At 35.5% G+C, this 17713-nt stretch overlaps 1 protein-coding gene across 3 annotated transcripts in view; it reads right to left on the bottom strand.

Annotated features, from left to right (window-relative positions):
• FSTL5 (follistatin like 5) overlaps nucleotides 1-17713 on the bottom strand; it is a 300770-nt gene that overhangs the window by 270832 nt on the left and 12225 nt on the right. For 2 of the 3 annotated variants that reach the window (XM_059817816.1, XM_059817817.1), the window contains exon 2: nucleotides 10497-10527. In XM_059817816.1, the coding sequence (XP_059673799.1) occupies nucleotides 10497-10527 (31 nt within the window). Of the gene's footprint in view, nucleotides 1-10496; nucleotides 10531-17713 lie in introns of all 3 variants that reach the window. The other variant, XM_059817815.1, reaches the window with a different exon arrangement.

Below are 17713 nucleotides of genomic sequence, written 5' to 3'. Positions count from 1 at the left end.
ATGACCAAGTTTGTGTCCTGTCACTGGGCACCACTGAAGAAAGCCTGGCCCCATTCTCCTGGCACCCACCCCTTAAGTATTTATAAGCATTCATAAGATTCCCCCCTCAGTCTTCTCTTCTCCAGGCTAAAAAGACCCAAGTCCCTCAGCCTTTCCTCATAAGAAAGATGTTCCAGCCCCCTAATCATCTTTGTAGCCCTTTGCTGTACCCTCTCCAGCAGTTCCCTGTCCTTCTTGAACCGGGGAGCCCAGAACTGGACACAGTACTCCAGATGTGGCCTCACCAGGGCAGAGTAGAGGGGGAGGATAACCTCCCTTGACCTGCTTGCCACACTCTTCTTGATGCACCCCAGGATGCCACTGGCCGCCTTGGCCACAAGGGCACATTTCTGGCTCATGGTCATCCTGTTGTCCACCAGGACTCCCAGGTCCCTTTCCACAGAGCTGCTCTCCAGCAGGTCAGCCCCTAACCTGTACTGATGCATGGGGTTATTCCGCCCCAGGTGCAGTACCCTACACTTGCCTTTGTTGAATTTCATAAAGTTCCTCTCTGCCCAACTCTCCAGCCTGTCCAGGTCATGCTGAATGGCAGCGCAGCCTTCTGGTGTGTCCGCCCCTCCTCCCAGTTTTGTGTCATCAGCAAACTTGCTGAGGGCACACTCTACCCCTTCATCCAGGTCATTGACGAATATGTTGAACAGGACTGGACCCAGTACTGAACCCTGGGGAACACCACTTGTTGCAGACCTCCAACTAGACTCTGTGCCACTAATCACAACCCTCTGAGCTCTATCTATCAGCCAGTTTTCAATCCACTCCACTGTCCGTTCATCTAACCCACAGTTCCTAATCTTTGCCTATGAGGATGATGTGGGAGGTGGTGTCAAAAGCCTTGCTGCAGTCAAGGTAGAAAACATCTACTGCCCTCCCCTCATCTATCCATCCAGTCATGCCATCGTAGAAGGCTATCAGATTGGTCAGACATGACTTCCCCTTGGTGAATCCATGTTGACTACTTCTGATAACCTTCTTTTCCTCCAGATGCTTTGAGATGATGCCTAGAATGAGATGTTCCATCATCTTTCTAGGATGGAGGTGAGGCTGACTGGCCTATAGTTTCCTGGGTCTTCCTTCTTGTCCTTTTTGAAGTCTGGAGCGACATTGGCTTTCCGCCAGTCCTCAGGCACCTTGCCTGTTCTCCAGGAACTTTCAAAGATGATGGAGAGTGATCCAGCAATGACTTCTGCCAGCTCCCTCAGCACTCGTGGGTGCATCCCATCAGGACCCATGGACTTGTGGATGTCCAGTTTACTTAATTGGTCTCTAACTTGATCCTCCTCAACCAAGGGAAAGTCTTCCTTCTTCCAGACTTTCTCTGTTACCTCCAAAGTCTGGGACTCCTGAGGGCTGGCTGGAGCAGTAAAGACTGAAGCAAAGAAGGCATTCAGTAACTCGGCCTTCTCTGCATCACCTGTCACTTGTCTCATTCAACAGCGGGCCCACATTTTCTCTAGTTTTCCTTTTGTCTCTGATGTGCTTGAAGAAACCCTTCCTGTCGACCTTGACATCCCTTACCAGGTTTAATTCCACGGAGGCCTTGACTTCCCTTGTTTCATCCCTGCATACTCTGACAGCATTCTTGTTATCTTAGTGTATGTAGATTTATATCTTAGTAACTCTACTGGCAACTTCTTGCCAAATCAGTAGTTTCCTTTTTCTTCACAGGACTGTGATTTTTGTTAATTTATGTGGATTTAAAGAAAAAAAAAACCCACAAATATTTTTTCTTTTCTTTTTTTTTTTAACACTATCTAATTCATTGTTATGTTTTAACAAACCTTTAAAAAGCTATTTTCAAAAATGCCCAGAATTTTTCTTATTAGGAAGAAAGGGTAGAAAGTTGCATTCGTTTACTAAAGGTGCATGCAACCGCATAATCAAAGAAGTGTTTTATCTTTTTGTACTAATCACTTGAATAGCTGCAATGTAAACATAGTTTTTAATTTGACTCTAGAGAATTAAATTTTAAGCTATAAACTATCTATCCACTTTTTAAAATTAATTAAAATATTTAATTTAAATAGTTAAACTGTTTGTAGTTCTAATCTGTGGAATATGTATGGCTAGCCAACATCCATATGATGCAAAAAGTACCTCTTCATAAGACAAAATTTTCCTCATTTAAAGCCCATTAGCATCCCTTTGTGCTGAAATTATTTTCTGAAGAAGTTGTGCGTAAATGGGGATCAGCCCCAGTGTAAATTTTCTGGGGAAAAGAATTGCTCTCTACCTGGCAACAAACCTGGAGTTTGTTTTCCAAAAAAATTAAAAGACTAGAACTTATAGGTACCAAATAGGGAATATACCTGTAATATTATGCTCATTTGTGTAACACCCATGGGATTTTGCTTATTCATCTATCAGGGTACTAGATTATTAGTACAGTATTAGATAGATAGCTGTGCTAGATACCCATACAATTAACATTTTTCCTAAAGATCCCTATGTTCTTCACAGTAGGAATAATGATAGAGAATATTTTTTCATATTTCTGTCATGTAGACAAAATAGTAGGAAACTGTTGCTGTTCATCTTCTGGGAAAAAAACACAACATTTCTTTTCATAAGATTCTTGAAAATGCTTCTGAATCAAGAAAAAGGGAAAGAGGGGAAAAAACAAACCACAAGGTTTCATTAAGTTCTGTTGGAATAGATATGGATAGGCCTATTTTTAATATTTGATGCTGTTTAGTTTACAGCTGGTTCGTCTAAGGAATTAGCTTTTCAGGTACTTGGGGAGCTATTTAAAATTTAAGGATTAAAAACTGAAAGGAATTTATAAAAGAAACCTACTTTTTGTATTTGTAAATTGAAAAGCAGAAAGACATTTGATGGACAGCAACCTCTGGTTTGGATCTCTTCAGAAATGGGTCTAATAATTACCCACATTTAAACCGCTAGTTAAAATGGATGCATTCATTCCTTGCAAAGTCTCGTTAGAAACACTAGACTCTTAAGCATAATCAAAACAGACAGCTGGGTCCACCCTTTATGATAATGTGCCATGCAGCTTTATTAATCTGACCTTTGGAAACAAATGAGAAATTTAATACTGCCCCACCATAATTGTTAGTGGCAGGCATTTTAGCAGTCTTTAATTTGCACTTCACTTTAATATCTGCTTCCAGTTATGATGTAAACGTTAACAGGATCTGACACTGTTAATCATGTTCTAGTGTCTGAAGCAGTGGCAAAAGGATATGCTTGGAGTAAACTAGAACATGACCTTAATGGATAATGAAATGCACCAACCCTTGCTATGCAAAGAATAAGGCAAAAAATGAGTACCGTAATTGTTTCAACTGGCATCTGAGTGATATGCAGTGCTGTAGTAATTGGGACTGAGGATGGGGGTGGAAATCATGTTCACTAGACTCATCTTTCAAGGTTGTGTAAGTTCTAATTGTCCTTTAAGTTGCTTGCAAGAGTTATCTGATATGAGAAAATAACGTTCCCAATATACAGTCAATAGCATTCTAAAGAATTCACAACGATTGCAAAGAGTAATTCTGTTTTAGATGGTATGAGTAAGGAAATTTCTCCTGCGTAACACAAACGTGTCAGTTTTTTCTGCATAAGTGTTCTTAAAATAAAGGTTTTGTAGCCTATAAACAGCACAGAACACCTATCTGCAAGTTATGTTGGTAACTATTAAAATTTAATGTTATAAATATACAGTAAAAACCAGTGGCACAGTGCCTGAATTAAAAAGAGATCTATTTACAGGTATTTATTATAAAACAATGTAAGTTAAATAGAATGTATTTCTGAAATAACCAGTACATGTGATCTGTTGCTTCTGGATGTTATGTACTCCTGGACTCCACTTTTTCTTTCAGGACAACCACTCCTCTCCTTTAAATAATCCTTTATGAAAAGTGTAATTGAACTATTGTCTATATTGTTTTTAAGTTCATGTCTGAAAAAGCATGCTTGTACAGCTTGCAAAGATCCCTGTGGATTTTTAAAAGGATCTCTATGTATATATTTTTCAGTGATATAAGTATCATAGCCTCCTTTTTGTTCAGTAACAAAGTATCACAGCAGACTATTTTATTTAAGCTTATGTTGAGATAATACTGAGATCTTCTGATAAAGCAAGGGTTATGCTATAGAAGAATAAAAACAAATACTGAAAGTTGCTTTCCCCAAAATTCTAACATTGATTCTTTAGCTATTACATTGTACACTTATTTATAAATAAAATGTATGTTTCTATTGTAACAGCATTATAATAGTTTCTAACATACATTATTCTTTTTGAAAATCTGTTCTAAAATGAAAACTTCAATGTGTTAAGATATGAAGATTACCTTCAACAGTCTGCAACACAAAACACAAGTTGCTCTTTCTATCATTCTGATTTGATTATTTTTAGTCATAACAATTGCCTTCTACATCACAAGTACTGTAAAATAACCTGCCTCCACTGGCTATTATATGCCAAACTCAACTAAGATACCTGTGGTGCTGATACAAATCATATTTTGCTCCTCATTACAAGAACGGTAAGGTTCTGCAAAGGAGCAAGTTATGCAGAAGAGATGGGTAACATTTTAAACCAGTGTGTCAAAACGCACCAAAGCCATAAGAGCTCTAAGCTTCACAGGGAATGACCCATTTTACATTCTTAAATTTCTATTGTTAGTGCAATCAAATGAATATTCACTACATGTGAGAAACATGACAGGCATAGCCTACAGACGCTGCACTAATGTTTATATTACGCATATTAAAGGATCCAAGTATACTTTCTCATTGCATTGCATTCTTTCTATGAATTTAGTGCAAGTCTTCAGTGTGCAAGAGCTAATTCAAATTACATAATAAAGCTGTGGTTTGTGTACCTCTTTTAAGAAGAAAGAAATAAACCAAAGCTAGTATTATTGAAAATACACATATTTCAGAATATTTCTTCTTTAAAGTGAAATCCAGTCTTGTCTTAAGCACAAAGGAGAATCTTAACATACGAAATTAAAAAGCTTTTAGTATGAATTTTTAAACTTACAAAACTCACTATTATTAATAATAAAAGAATAGTCTAATTTAAAGAAAGTCATGCTCATTAACTCTTCTCAGCCTACACCAGAAACAACGCAAGAAACTCTCAAAATATTTTCAATAGAGTGTTCAAGTTAAACAGTAGCTATTTTTACACGGAAGCTTTTAAACAAAATTTACAATAAAAAACCCAAAAAATTCAGAGTGCTAGTCAAACTGTACTGCTATTGAAAATCAGTTGTGGGTCACATATCATTAAAATTCAGACTACTAATACATTTAAATTTATATAAGCAGAATTGCTACATTCATCCTTTGAGTGACTTCTTTAAAGCTAGTAGACTCTTAACAGGAATGAATAAGTACTCCAGTAAGTATTCAGGAATCCCCACCCCCCACCCCGCCGGTGTTGAATCTCTTCTCTGCTGTATATGCTCAAATGAAGTGTTTGTGCACTATAGAGAGAAACTTCATGCACACTGCTGAACATATTCTCTCTAGTCAAATTCAAAATGTCTACTCTGAAATAGATTTAACAATTTAACAGAATGCAACCTAGATTTTAGAAGGATATGGATGAACTTAAAAAAAAAACAGATAGGGATACCAATCTCTTGTGTGAGCTCTACAGTGCTACTGCATACAGAAGTAAGCATTATCTCTCTTATTACTATAGATATATCATTTTGCAGAAGAAGAGTTCTTGCCTGGAATTTTGACACAGGCCATTTTTTTCCACTCCAAGTTTCTGAATGGCATAAATATTACATGCGAGAAGAAAAATGAAGTCAAATGTCCATTTCTCTGCCATAAAGAAAGCCAAAAGAAGAAAGAAATTATTTGTGTGTATAATTAGTAAAGTGGCTAACAAGTCAGATACATCTCACATGAATGCCATTCTATTATTAATGCGATAAAACATACTTGGAGTTCATTTTTGTCTTCGCATTTTCTCCATTATCATTATATATAATACATATGTATATGATTATATATGTAATATAGATCAGTAGGTATCTCTGTAGTGGTCATCAGCATATGTTTGACCCCGTCACATAGCTCTAGATTAGTGGCAAAAATAATGAACATGTGCATTTAAGAAAAATTACAGACTTGTTATTCCGATGCATTTTCTGAATATACAGCGACAGCTGCGAATTTTTACGTAATTTACAAAACCTTTTCAGATGCATTCTGGCTGTTTTGTTTCCTAGTTATTATCTTTTCAGTATACATACTTGTCATAGCAAGAGCAGACTTAGAAACTTTGGAGCCAACCAACATAAAGTTAGAAATAACTCCTATGGCGAAATATGGACATCATTTGTAACATAACACTCAAGAAATTCTGTGTGATCCTGTTCATCCTCTGAGACCACCGTACTGAAACTGCAGACAATTTTCCACTGGTATGGAATGTATGTCTGTATTTTAAAATATTGTAAGTGCTGCAATTCTGTTATATTTGAACCATGCTGTAGTCACTTGTTATTACTTGAGTACTTTTACTTTCTTTCTTGACTAACATAAAGAACATTTACCTCAAGACAACTGGCGAGTCAAACATATTCTTGCAGTTTACTCTGTTTATCTCCATGGCATTACACTGGTAGCAAGTGTGACTAGGTTACTCTGGAAATACTCTGCTATGTTGACAGACAGATCTCAAAACTGGAATTCAGCTTCATCAGTTAATGCTTTGTTTAAAATAGGTAAGAATGCCTTCTCACAAATCTGCGTAGTGCAGCACAGACCTTGCTCTTAATGTATATCTGACCCACACTTCACTTTCTCACAATGAGAACATCTATTACACACTGCTTTTCTATACTGAAATTAATTTTTGGTTCTTAAAAAAGAACATTATTGTACCGTAATTCAAAATAACTGACTGAGTTTGGGAACTGATAATCTGAAACATTACCAGATAACTGCAATATTTTGTGACTAATTATTTCCAGTGTGCCCATGCTTTTTCTAAGCAAAGGAACTGAGATGACTTTGAAGTTTGGCAAAAAGTTGCTATGTGTCACTGGTCAACCTTCTGGTTCTTCAGAAATAAAAGTTTTCTAGAATAATGTTGTCAGAAACAATTTCCACTTTAAAGTTTATAATGTACTTTATTAAAAGCACCTGAAAGTCTCCAAAGTTAAGCATAAGCTGGGAATAAAATTCCGCACACTGCTTAAATACAACACAATTTCTGATATTGCCAAATATATTTCCAATTCATTGCAAAAATATCTATTTTATTATCCACTATCGATTTGGAATAAAATGTTTATTTGTCTGAAGGAGTTAACACTGGAAAAGAGAGGTAAAGAAGGTCAAATTGTGACTCCAAACCAGAAAATAAATTTAAGCAAGGTTTTAGTTGGTGATTGTTTGCCTTATTATTTCTTTCATGTTAAAGACATGTGCTATGAAACTAATTTCATTTGTATTTTGCACTGGTGATAATAATTTTCATGCAGGAAAAATCCTCAGAAGTATAAGGAAGTTTGCCAGTGTAAACTAAAATTGTAAAATGTTTACGTAATATTTTACATAAAAGCAGTGTTTCTTTTTTCTCAAACAGTGTACACAAAGTTCTGTTATCCATTAAAATGAAACAAGAAAAAGAATAGCACAGATCAGAGAGAGATGGGATTAGTGTCAGAATAGGGCATGTTTGAGTATTGGCTTCTATTTTGGTGTGATTGACTTAGCAGCTGACAGCAGAAGTAACAGATGGGAAAAACAAGTGGGTCAGAAAAATGTTAGGAGAAAAAATACACTACAAAACAATAACATCATTACTAAAATATGAATAGGAATCAGATTTATTTTATAGCAATAAATTAAATAAAATGAAAAATTACTACGCATTTATAATAAAAGATATGGAATGGTGCTTGTTACTAATGCCTTGATCCTGCTGAAGTCCAAACACATTTGACTTTAATTCTGCTGCAATATCCTCCTCTTATAAAAGTACAATCTTAAAGAAATACTCAATAAAAATTAGATACTGAAATACTGATATCAGTGGAAGTTATGAGGCACACCAGAGACTCCAGAGTTTCATTTGTAATGAAACTGTCCTCTGAATTAAGAGACAACATTGGTTCTGAAAGTTTCAGAACATTTAAGGAACCACAGACAATGTTTTTGTCCTTTTACTGTATACAGTAATTTCTATACGCAGAGAGTGTAAGGAATACTGTTAGAACCCTGTCCTGAGAACCTGGGGATAATTGACCTGTCTCACAAGAACACGTGCAGAGCACAACACATTTTGATACTGAATGTGAAGGGTAGATGCTCATTGACAACGCAGGAATGTTCATGCTAAAAAGTTAGTTTAGCCTTGTTTCACCCAAACCAACCAGTATTTTAAGCAGAAAAACTTTTAACATCTTATATGCCGTAAGTTACAAGTGAAATAAAAATACCTTTCTGAAAGTTTGCAATGACATGGAAAAAGAACACGTGAAAACAAATAAGAAATTTAAAGAATATGAAGAGAGAAGGCCAAAAAGAACTAACCACAAAACAACCCCAAAAAACCATTACGCTATCAAGCATATCTGTATATATAGAAAAGTGAAAGCATTTTTCCAAAGCCTGCGCTGTGCGTGAGTAGTCTTTCAGACCACTGAAATCTTCCAAGTTGAATTGTCAGTTTAGGCAGAGACATGCACAACATGCAGGAAGTTTAGTAGATTAAAAATTTCCTCAAGAGATGTTATGGATATAATCACAACAAATTTTGTGCAGCTGAGCACTGATTTCACTGCCTGTTTGGAGGTTATGGATATCTCCATTCAAGTATAGTTTAATGCTTTGCTTTGGCTGTGGAAAATATTTTATAAGCCCTTGAAAATTGTTTCTGTGGTTAGTTAACTAAACTAACAGCTAATCAATATCATGGGCACTCCTAACTTGCTCATTATTTTGTTCCTACTTTTACTTGTTCCTGACATATATACCATAATGACCATACACCTGACAACTGGGCAGGGGGGAGGTGGGGGAGGAGTGTCAAACAGCATAATATAACTGAAATCAATCATAAAAATGCACAAGAATGGCCAATTTCAGTATCCTTCTTTGTAGATAGAGGCTTAAAATTTATAATTTCTCTAAAATTAAGTATTCACAAATATCTTATTTCTGTAATCTAATCTGAGCTTTCACAATCTTTTATGTAATTTGCATTAAGTCGTAAGTCGAGAAAGGTTTTTGAACAATATATCATGGATACACTCACTACATCTAGAGCTGACTCAACTTCATATTGCATTACCTCAGAAAAGAAAATTATAAATCACAAACTGGTTGAAACTGAAGGGTTTTTTTCGGTTTCTTTTACCATGTACACTCTTCAAATGAAGGACCATAGGTCCTTGAGATGATGTAAATTATCATATCATCATGAAAGACATAAATGTCCTGACACAACTCCAAACAACCATCAGATTTAGTTTGTCTTTAGATGCCCGTATATAGCCTTAGTGTGAGGGAAAGCAAGAAAATTGAGATTAATGAGTACTGTGATACATAAATAACTGGATTTAGAACAGCTAACTCAGGTGATATGATTAAGCATTGCTTCGTAAGGCAATAAAAAAGATATAGGTTAGTTTGCAACTTAATTCCCTCCTCTCTTTGCAACATTTAACTGGTATTCTTTCTTCTTTTACCTTCCCTTTGTTTTCCTTTTTAAAGTACCTCAGAGCCTATCTCTGTAAGCAACTACAATATCAAGACAACAATCTTTGCCTTTATTGGCAATTTTGTTTTTTCATTGCATTCTTATCAAATTTTTAACGAAGAGATTTGGGCGTTCTGTCTCTTAACAGACTTTATATTAGAAAGAAGCATGAAACCCACAATTTGGATTTCTGAACTCTTTTAATTTTCTTATACAAGGCTGTTTCTTTAACCTGGACTTTCTATTTCATGTAGTGCTTAGCCACTGGCACAGAGTAAGGTGCAGTGAAAATATAAAAAATTGTGTGCAAGAAGTACAGATGACAGTAGTTTTGCAAGGCAGACTACTAAGGACATGATTAATTTGTGCATAAATTGGAATCACATCCGATTACAGATTTACTAAATGGAAAGGGAGAAGCTAAAGTGACAGTACTGATGTTTCATTGAAGTATAATAAGCATCCATAGTTGAGGTCACAAACTTAGTGAGAAGCTGTGCAGCCCACCCCATCCAGAGTACAACAGTCAGCCTTGTTCATCTCCAGCAGAGTTCCAGAAATAGTAACTTATGCATTTACTTCCTACATTTCACCCCCCTTTCCTGATATATTTTTGTCATTTCAAACACCAAAATACTCAGCAAACAATCTGTCTGGATAATTTTTTTACCAACAATGGTTGTTAGATATGTGATAATTACAAGAATCTCCACATTTTGAAAATAATTATAGCACTTACCTTTATTTCTTGGGCTTTCCTGATTCTTTTCCTGCTGCAATTAAAAGTAGAAAAATATATTATTTACAGAATTAGTTACCAGAAAAATCATAGACATACAGATCCAAAAGAGATTTAGTCTAGTTCATCCTCCTTCCTGCTCCAAGGTAAAATCAGCTATGCTTTGTCTGCTGCAGAAAGATTCCTATAACCTGTTTTTAAACTCCCCTAGTATTTTTCATGGGTTTTTTTCACAATGACAGTGATTAAGCACTGAAACACATTGTCCAGAGAGGCTTTCCAGTCTCTGTCACTTTACCTCTATCTTGGGAGATGCTCATAATTGAGCTGAACAAGACCCTGTGCATCTTCATGTAATTTTGAAGTTAGATCTGCTTTAATCAACTGGTGCAACTAGGTAACCATAGGGGCCACTGCCAGCCTAAATTATTCCATGATATGGAGAGAGTGTTCCAGAATCTTGTAAGCTCTGGAGCAGTGTTTAACTGTCCTCAGTTTCACCCTGAACAAAAAATCCCCTCAACTAATATTTTTTTTCCATATTTTTCCTGAATTGCTTGCACCATAGTGAAAATGGAAAATATTTCATCTTCAAAGGAAAATGAAGTCATTGTCTCTTGGTTCAGTTATCTTCCAGTCTTCTCTTTCTATTTTTAACATGTGTTACCTAAAGTATTCCCATATTCCAGTGCAGAAACAAACAAACCTCTCAGAGTCCTGAAATGTGAGAGCTAAACAAACAATTGGTCATCATGACAGATATTTCAACTTGCATTTGTGCAGCATGCTGGGGTTTTGCTGCTAGTTGGCCCGGAAATAAAAAATTTCCACCCATATGCTATTAGAAAGCAGGTAAATGTGCAAGCATCATGGTATTAGATAAAACATACTAATTCTGTATAAACACTGGTAAATCTGCTTTTACACACACTTCTGTTATTTTTCTCCTGTATTGCATTATGATATATAAACAAAGTCTTTTCACCTCACTTGTTCACAATCGAAGAAATTATATATATTTACTGTGTAAATAACACTGGAATGATTACATGAACCACAATGTTATCTTGTTATCTATTGCTACGAGTCGTCTGTAAGCGGAACAAATCTTGCATCCCAGGATGTTTTATCTGCTTCAATATAGCAAAATAGTTTTGAATTTAATAGTCTCCAACCAAGTCAATCCAACAAGTTGCATGGCTTTGCGTGGTTTTGTGTTGCCTCATATTGTATCAGCCCAATGAAATGTATTGATGCAGAACATATTAGAACTGTAAAGAAACCTTTCTTGTGTGTCCAACAGACTGAATTAAATGTAAACTTTTCAAAGCACAGTGGATAAAAGTGGAGAAAATATCAGATTTTCTGCTGTGTTTGTGAACTAAAAAAAGATCATGGATGGCTGACCACACAAATTGCTATTCTGGCAAATCATAAGTTATAAACTATTTGCAATATATATAAAACTAGGATCTGTAAAGAAACTGATTTAAATATACACAGAAATACTCTTGCAAGGTAAAAAAGCTCCTTTTCTAGTGTTATTTTCTCTTTGCCTTAACACAGAAATAGTATCCATATCTCTTAAAACATCCTTACATTTTGACATCATCATTGTTCAGAAATGACATGTTTGGTAAATAATGTTAGAATGGTATTAAATTTTATTTAGAAAAAGGACTTCATATTAGCAATAAGGGGAGTAGAGCAGGATGGTCAAAGGGACTCAATGTACAGTGATTCCACAGAATGTACACAGCTATTTATAAAATAGACCAGAGCTGATCTGTAAAGGTAGATAAAATTCTAGGACCAACAAAATCCACCAGCCATTTTAGAAACAGTAAAGCTAGTTTCCTAGCCCCATTTAAATACGTATTATGTGCATTCTGTTTGGTTTTCCCTTTTTGAAAGGAGAAGGGTTGGTATTTATAAACCATGGATGTTGCACATAGAAGGATATTGACTACCACTGAATTTTGTGTTTTTAAAAGACAAACTACATACAAACTACATATTTGTATTGCATCTAGAACCTCACTCATCTCTCTGCCCGAATCATCTGCTGAGGATCTGGGTATGTGTGTGCCAGAGTGGGCTAGTGATAAAGAAGAGGAGCCTTATTTCTTGCAAAACTCAGGCAAAGTCTCCTTTTCCGTGCCAGCTGTATTTAAAAAGTAGCTGCTGAATTAATGGAATTCTTAAAATAAACAAAGTGCTAATCAGTCTAAAACATACGATAGATTATCCTTGATATGTGACAAAATTTAAAATAATTTAATAAACATAAACCACTAATTACAGAAACCCTGATGAAAGAGGGAGTGCAAACTTATTTGCTTGATTAACATTTTATAATGAAAATTTATCATTAGTCATATCATAAAATGTAGTGAAAATGCAGAATATTATTTTTGTGTTCATTATCTTTAATGTTCATTCTGCAGTGGGGCTACTTTGTTACTATATAGTAACTTGAAAAAAATAATTAAAGGAATAATCGTTATTAAAGATAATATTTTACTGAGAGAGGTACCAAGATAATTATTTCTACCATGTTGTTAAAACATATACAAGCTATGATAGTTGAACAACAATATATTAGCTTATATTAATACAACAGCTTTAATTACAAGAAATCTGAATTATACATGTACAGAAACCTTTTATTCATAAATGAAATAATAGCATGGTCACAGCCATAGAGAGCAAGTGCACATACAGCACAAGACAATTTGGTAAACTATTCTCAGAACCAATTTGATCAATGATACAGTGAACATGTGTTTCAAAAAAGTTTCGCAGAACCAGACTTCATCAGACTCTCAGCAACTGCAGTACAATTGCAATTTAAACTAAAAATGCACGCAAAGCAAAAGCGACAACATCTACATTTGTAAAGCTATTCTGCTAAGTAGCAGTAAGCAAGGCCTTGCTTACCACAATAAGGAAGAAAGAATGAGCAAAAAGTGATCCATTTTCCCGTTGCTCTTGTCAGAACACTATTTACTACAGAGAGCTTTGTAATTTAATGTTTGCACCAGAATTCTTGCACTAGTATTCTGCATACACAGCTCAGTCTTCTTAGAGATTGTCACCATTTATGGCAGCAAATTCTGGGAAAATAATATGCCACAGGTTGTTCTTCTATCAATTAACGCATCACATGAATGTAAGATTGTGTGAAGGGAACAAGATGTGGAGCAAGGTGGCTAGGCAAAAATAAGGAAAAATATAAAGCTGTTGAAATTTTCAGAATTAATGACGTTCCCAGGATTAGCTATTACTGGATATTACAGTTTAGAGTAAGCCTTAGAGGCCTCTGGAGAAAACCTGATGAAGTCTTGAATTCATGTACCCGAATGAAAGCAACCCAACAGCATTTGGGAAGCCTAGGTACAAGAGTGAAAGATTTGTTTCATTAAAAACAAAACCAAAAAAAACCAACAAAAAAGCCAACCACAGAGGTGGGGGTGGGGGGAACTGTGAAATCTGCTGGTTTGTTTCTTGGTTTGCTGATTTAGATCCCCAAGGAATATGAAGAACAATCATGGCAGACGTGGGTAGGGGAGTATGAAGCAGTTGTTCCTCTTTGCACACAGCAAATTACAACCCCTCAAAGCAAAGGGGAAGCAAAGAAGAAATAAAGATATGCAAAAGCGCCACATCATCTTGCCTATATACTTTTAAGGAAAACTATCTCCAGACCAGGCTTCAACAAAGCATGCACTTTCTTCTGTCCACTTTCCATCCATAGAAGTTCTACACAAAGGGTAATCCACAGTTTTTCTACTTAGGCATGTCTGACCACACATTAAAGCAAATCACCTAGATGTGCTCGTAGGGCACATACTAGTCTCAAAGAAAGCCTTGGACCTTGTAAAGCAGAGCAGACAAAGCCTTTGTCCTCGAGGTGAAACAATTGCTTTGGGCTAAAGTTACAGTCTAACTCCTGATGTTCTTCAGTACCAACTGTGTTGTGTTGTGCCTTGTTGTTGTTGTGTGGTGGTTGGCTTGCGTGGGTTGTTTTTTTTTTGGTTTTTTTTTTTTGTTTTTTTTTTTCAGGTTGGACTTGATGATCTTACAGGTCTTTTCCAACCGTAGTGATTCTGTGATTCTGTGAACTGCATTGAAGTAGCTTCATGCTAATGTCAAAGTAACATTGTATACACCAAACACATTTCTGGAAATGCGATTACATTCTGCAAAATAATATTTCTTTTCCAAAATAGGCAAAGAGAGAAAGATCAAAGCGTCTTAAATGCAATTATTATTCTGGTAGAATTGTTCATGATACATGTGGACACATTTCCTAAAAGTGCTGCCAAGTGTAAAAAGACCTGCCTGCAGCATGCTGCAGATAGCTCACGGGAAATAAGCACCCTAGAGTTAGGCCTATATGCCCTGATTACTATTGTAGTCAAAAAGAAGCTGAGAAGCGGTTTTGATTTTTATCTTATCTTTAAATTCAAGGATTCTTATTTCACTAAATCATTGCTTTTTAGTAGGATTGTAATGTTTTCTATTTTCTTCTCATTTCTGATGTAAGATCTTGTCCAAGAGCAATCTTAAGGATTCTACGGGCCCAATAAAACAGGAGGCAAAAGCCAAATACAGCCTTTCCTTCATTTTACTGAAGGAGAGAAGGGCCTGTTTTCCAAATTTTGCTTTTTTTAAAAGAAAAATCTTCATGCTGACTTTAAGGATCAATTCTTCCACAGGCTGTTACCCTTCCATACTTACAATGCTTTCGTTAGGACAATTGTCCTAAAACATAGTTCTGAGCTGAATAAGAAAAAAAAATATCAACAGAACATGCATAGAAGCTTACTCTGGGTAAATTTCTTAGGCAGCTCACTCTTACAGAAATACAGCGTAACTATAGCTTCTTTAACGTGATGACTTCATACTTTCTTCTTTGATGACAGACCAAATACATGTTAAATTTATGAGCATTTTCATACCACATGACAGAAAAAAGTTCTACCTATTTTATATGGCTGTGCAGTGTTGCTGGTTTAATAATGCTTTAATCATTAAAACACTTATTACATGGTTTAAGTAGTGGAAGTATATACTTTTGCGTTGAAATACGTACCACTACGACCAAAACAGCTTATATACTGAAGATTGTACAAGCCAATTTATGTAGGTAAATCCAGCCTACAACTGTCCTTAGCTAAGCTGGAGGAGCTATGAATGCTATGTAAATGATGGCTGTGCAGAAATAGATTACTGCTATTTATGAATACTTTGCATTAACCTTTAAATGTTCAGACATTCAGTGTAGAATTACTTTCTCGTGTACTTTCTTCCAGCCAACCAAGAAATGAGATAACACAGGACAGTTGATTAGGTGCTGTAGATGAATATACTTATCTCATATAGCTCATGAGCTAATCATATTCAGCATATTTATTTTGAAATTATCTGAGGACACTCCAGATTTGAGCAGACAAAGAAGGGGGAGACAGATCCCCAAGAGGCAATATTTTAGCATACTGAATTATCACTGGAAATTCTAAGGGACAGTATTTAATGGGTATTCTATTATCTTCTCCGTCATGTGAGCTCCTAAAACTCCAAGTACCCTCACAATTACTGAAAAGTATTATATTTCCTGACAATATAGTGTTATATTTTTCAAAAAAACCCACAGTACAGATGGATCTTAGCTGCACAATTCCCACTGACATTAATGGGAGTAATTTGCCTAAAACCCCTATTCTTTTATTTTTTTTACATTTCAGAGATGTTTTTAAAGTGTAATTTTCTAAAGTGTCATTTTCTAAAAACCACATAATGTGCATTGCATTTTATTGTTCAACCTGTCTGAGGCTCATTCAGATCTTATCTTTCCTCTTTGCAAATTTTTGTCTAGATAAATCAAAATCTGCAGGAAGAATGACAATTAGGGAGTATAGACATGAGACCATCAACATCAATTACCTTCTTACAATCCAGGAATGCAAGTAATATTTAGTCTGTGTTAGGACATAATTACGGGTAAAATTGTGGTATATCTACCAGCATTGATTAAAACAAATACGTTGAGAAATTTCTAGGAATAATATTTTGTTTCTATTATTCATCTTAAAGGCAGATAAGGTAGTGTTGCAAAGGAAAAGAGAAGTTCATTATATGAATATTAATCAGTTGCACCTGCCCTTTTGTAAAGTATTCAACTATATTTTTGAGGAATACAGTCATTTTAACCAGAGATTTTATGAAAGGTTATACCGTATTACCCACTGTGTGACATTTAGGAAACTGGAAAGTAAAATTAAGATGATTTTTTTTCCTACTGAATCTTAGAAAATTCAAGATTAGCTCAGTATTTGATTGTCAAATTTCAACTAACTTTTCAAAATTAATCATGAAATAAAGCTATATACATATATAGCTATATACATATATATATACATATATATATACACACACACACACATATATACCAACAATTGGTTACAGTCTCCCTCCTGTGAAGTAGACAATGTATTGTAAAGCTTTTAGTTATTTTCTCTTGGTGTTCATGTTGGAAGCAAGTAGCTTTAGAAAAAAAAGAAAAAAGTGTGCAGAGAGAAGAAATAACAATTCAGTAAACATCTGAAGTTCTAATCTAACTGATAATAGTATATTTTTTAATCATAGTTCGTTCTTTATTTATTAAAAAAAGACATCTATTTTTCTTCCCAGCCCTAGACTGATACTAGCAGACACAGCTAAAATAGGTTTGCTTTTAATAACAAAAGATGAATAACATCTTACAAACATTTCTTTGTACCAAAGCAAAGACTTTCATTGTATTCTATCTAATGATGGATTAAATATCAGGAAGCAGTCATTGGAAGGAGAAGACAGATGTGTCCAAATGATAAACTCTATTCTTTACTAATTGTTAATAATAAACCATTAAGGGAAATTATATGAAAATATTAAGGTATAGAAAGTATTTGAAGACTCAGTAATTTTTTTGAAAGGCATGCTTTACTCATGCCCCAGTGTGGTGGTGCATTCCTTCTGCCCCCCTTTTTCCTGGGCCGCTCTGTGATCTCAGGAATTCCAGCTAGGCCTTGACCTTTGCGCAATGAGTGGGGCGGTTAAGCATCCCTTGACCGTACCAGGAACTCTTGCATGGCTAAGCTGGGGAGTAGCACTGACTGTACCAGGCACTCCTGTTACCCAATTAAAGGTGGGTAAGGAGAGCAGGAATAATC

This window comes from Gavia stellata, chromosome 5 (assembly GCF_030936135.1).
Source record: "Gavia stellata isolate bGavSte3 chromosome 5, bGavSte3.hap2, whole genome shotgun sequence".
NCBI classification, from domain to species: Eukaryota; Metazoa; Chordata; class Aves; order Gaviiformes; family Gaviidae; genus Gavia; species Gavia stellata.
The sequence above is the reverse complement of the archived record's forward strand: the minus strand, read 5'-3'. Positions and strand labels throughout refer to the sequence as shown.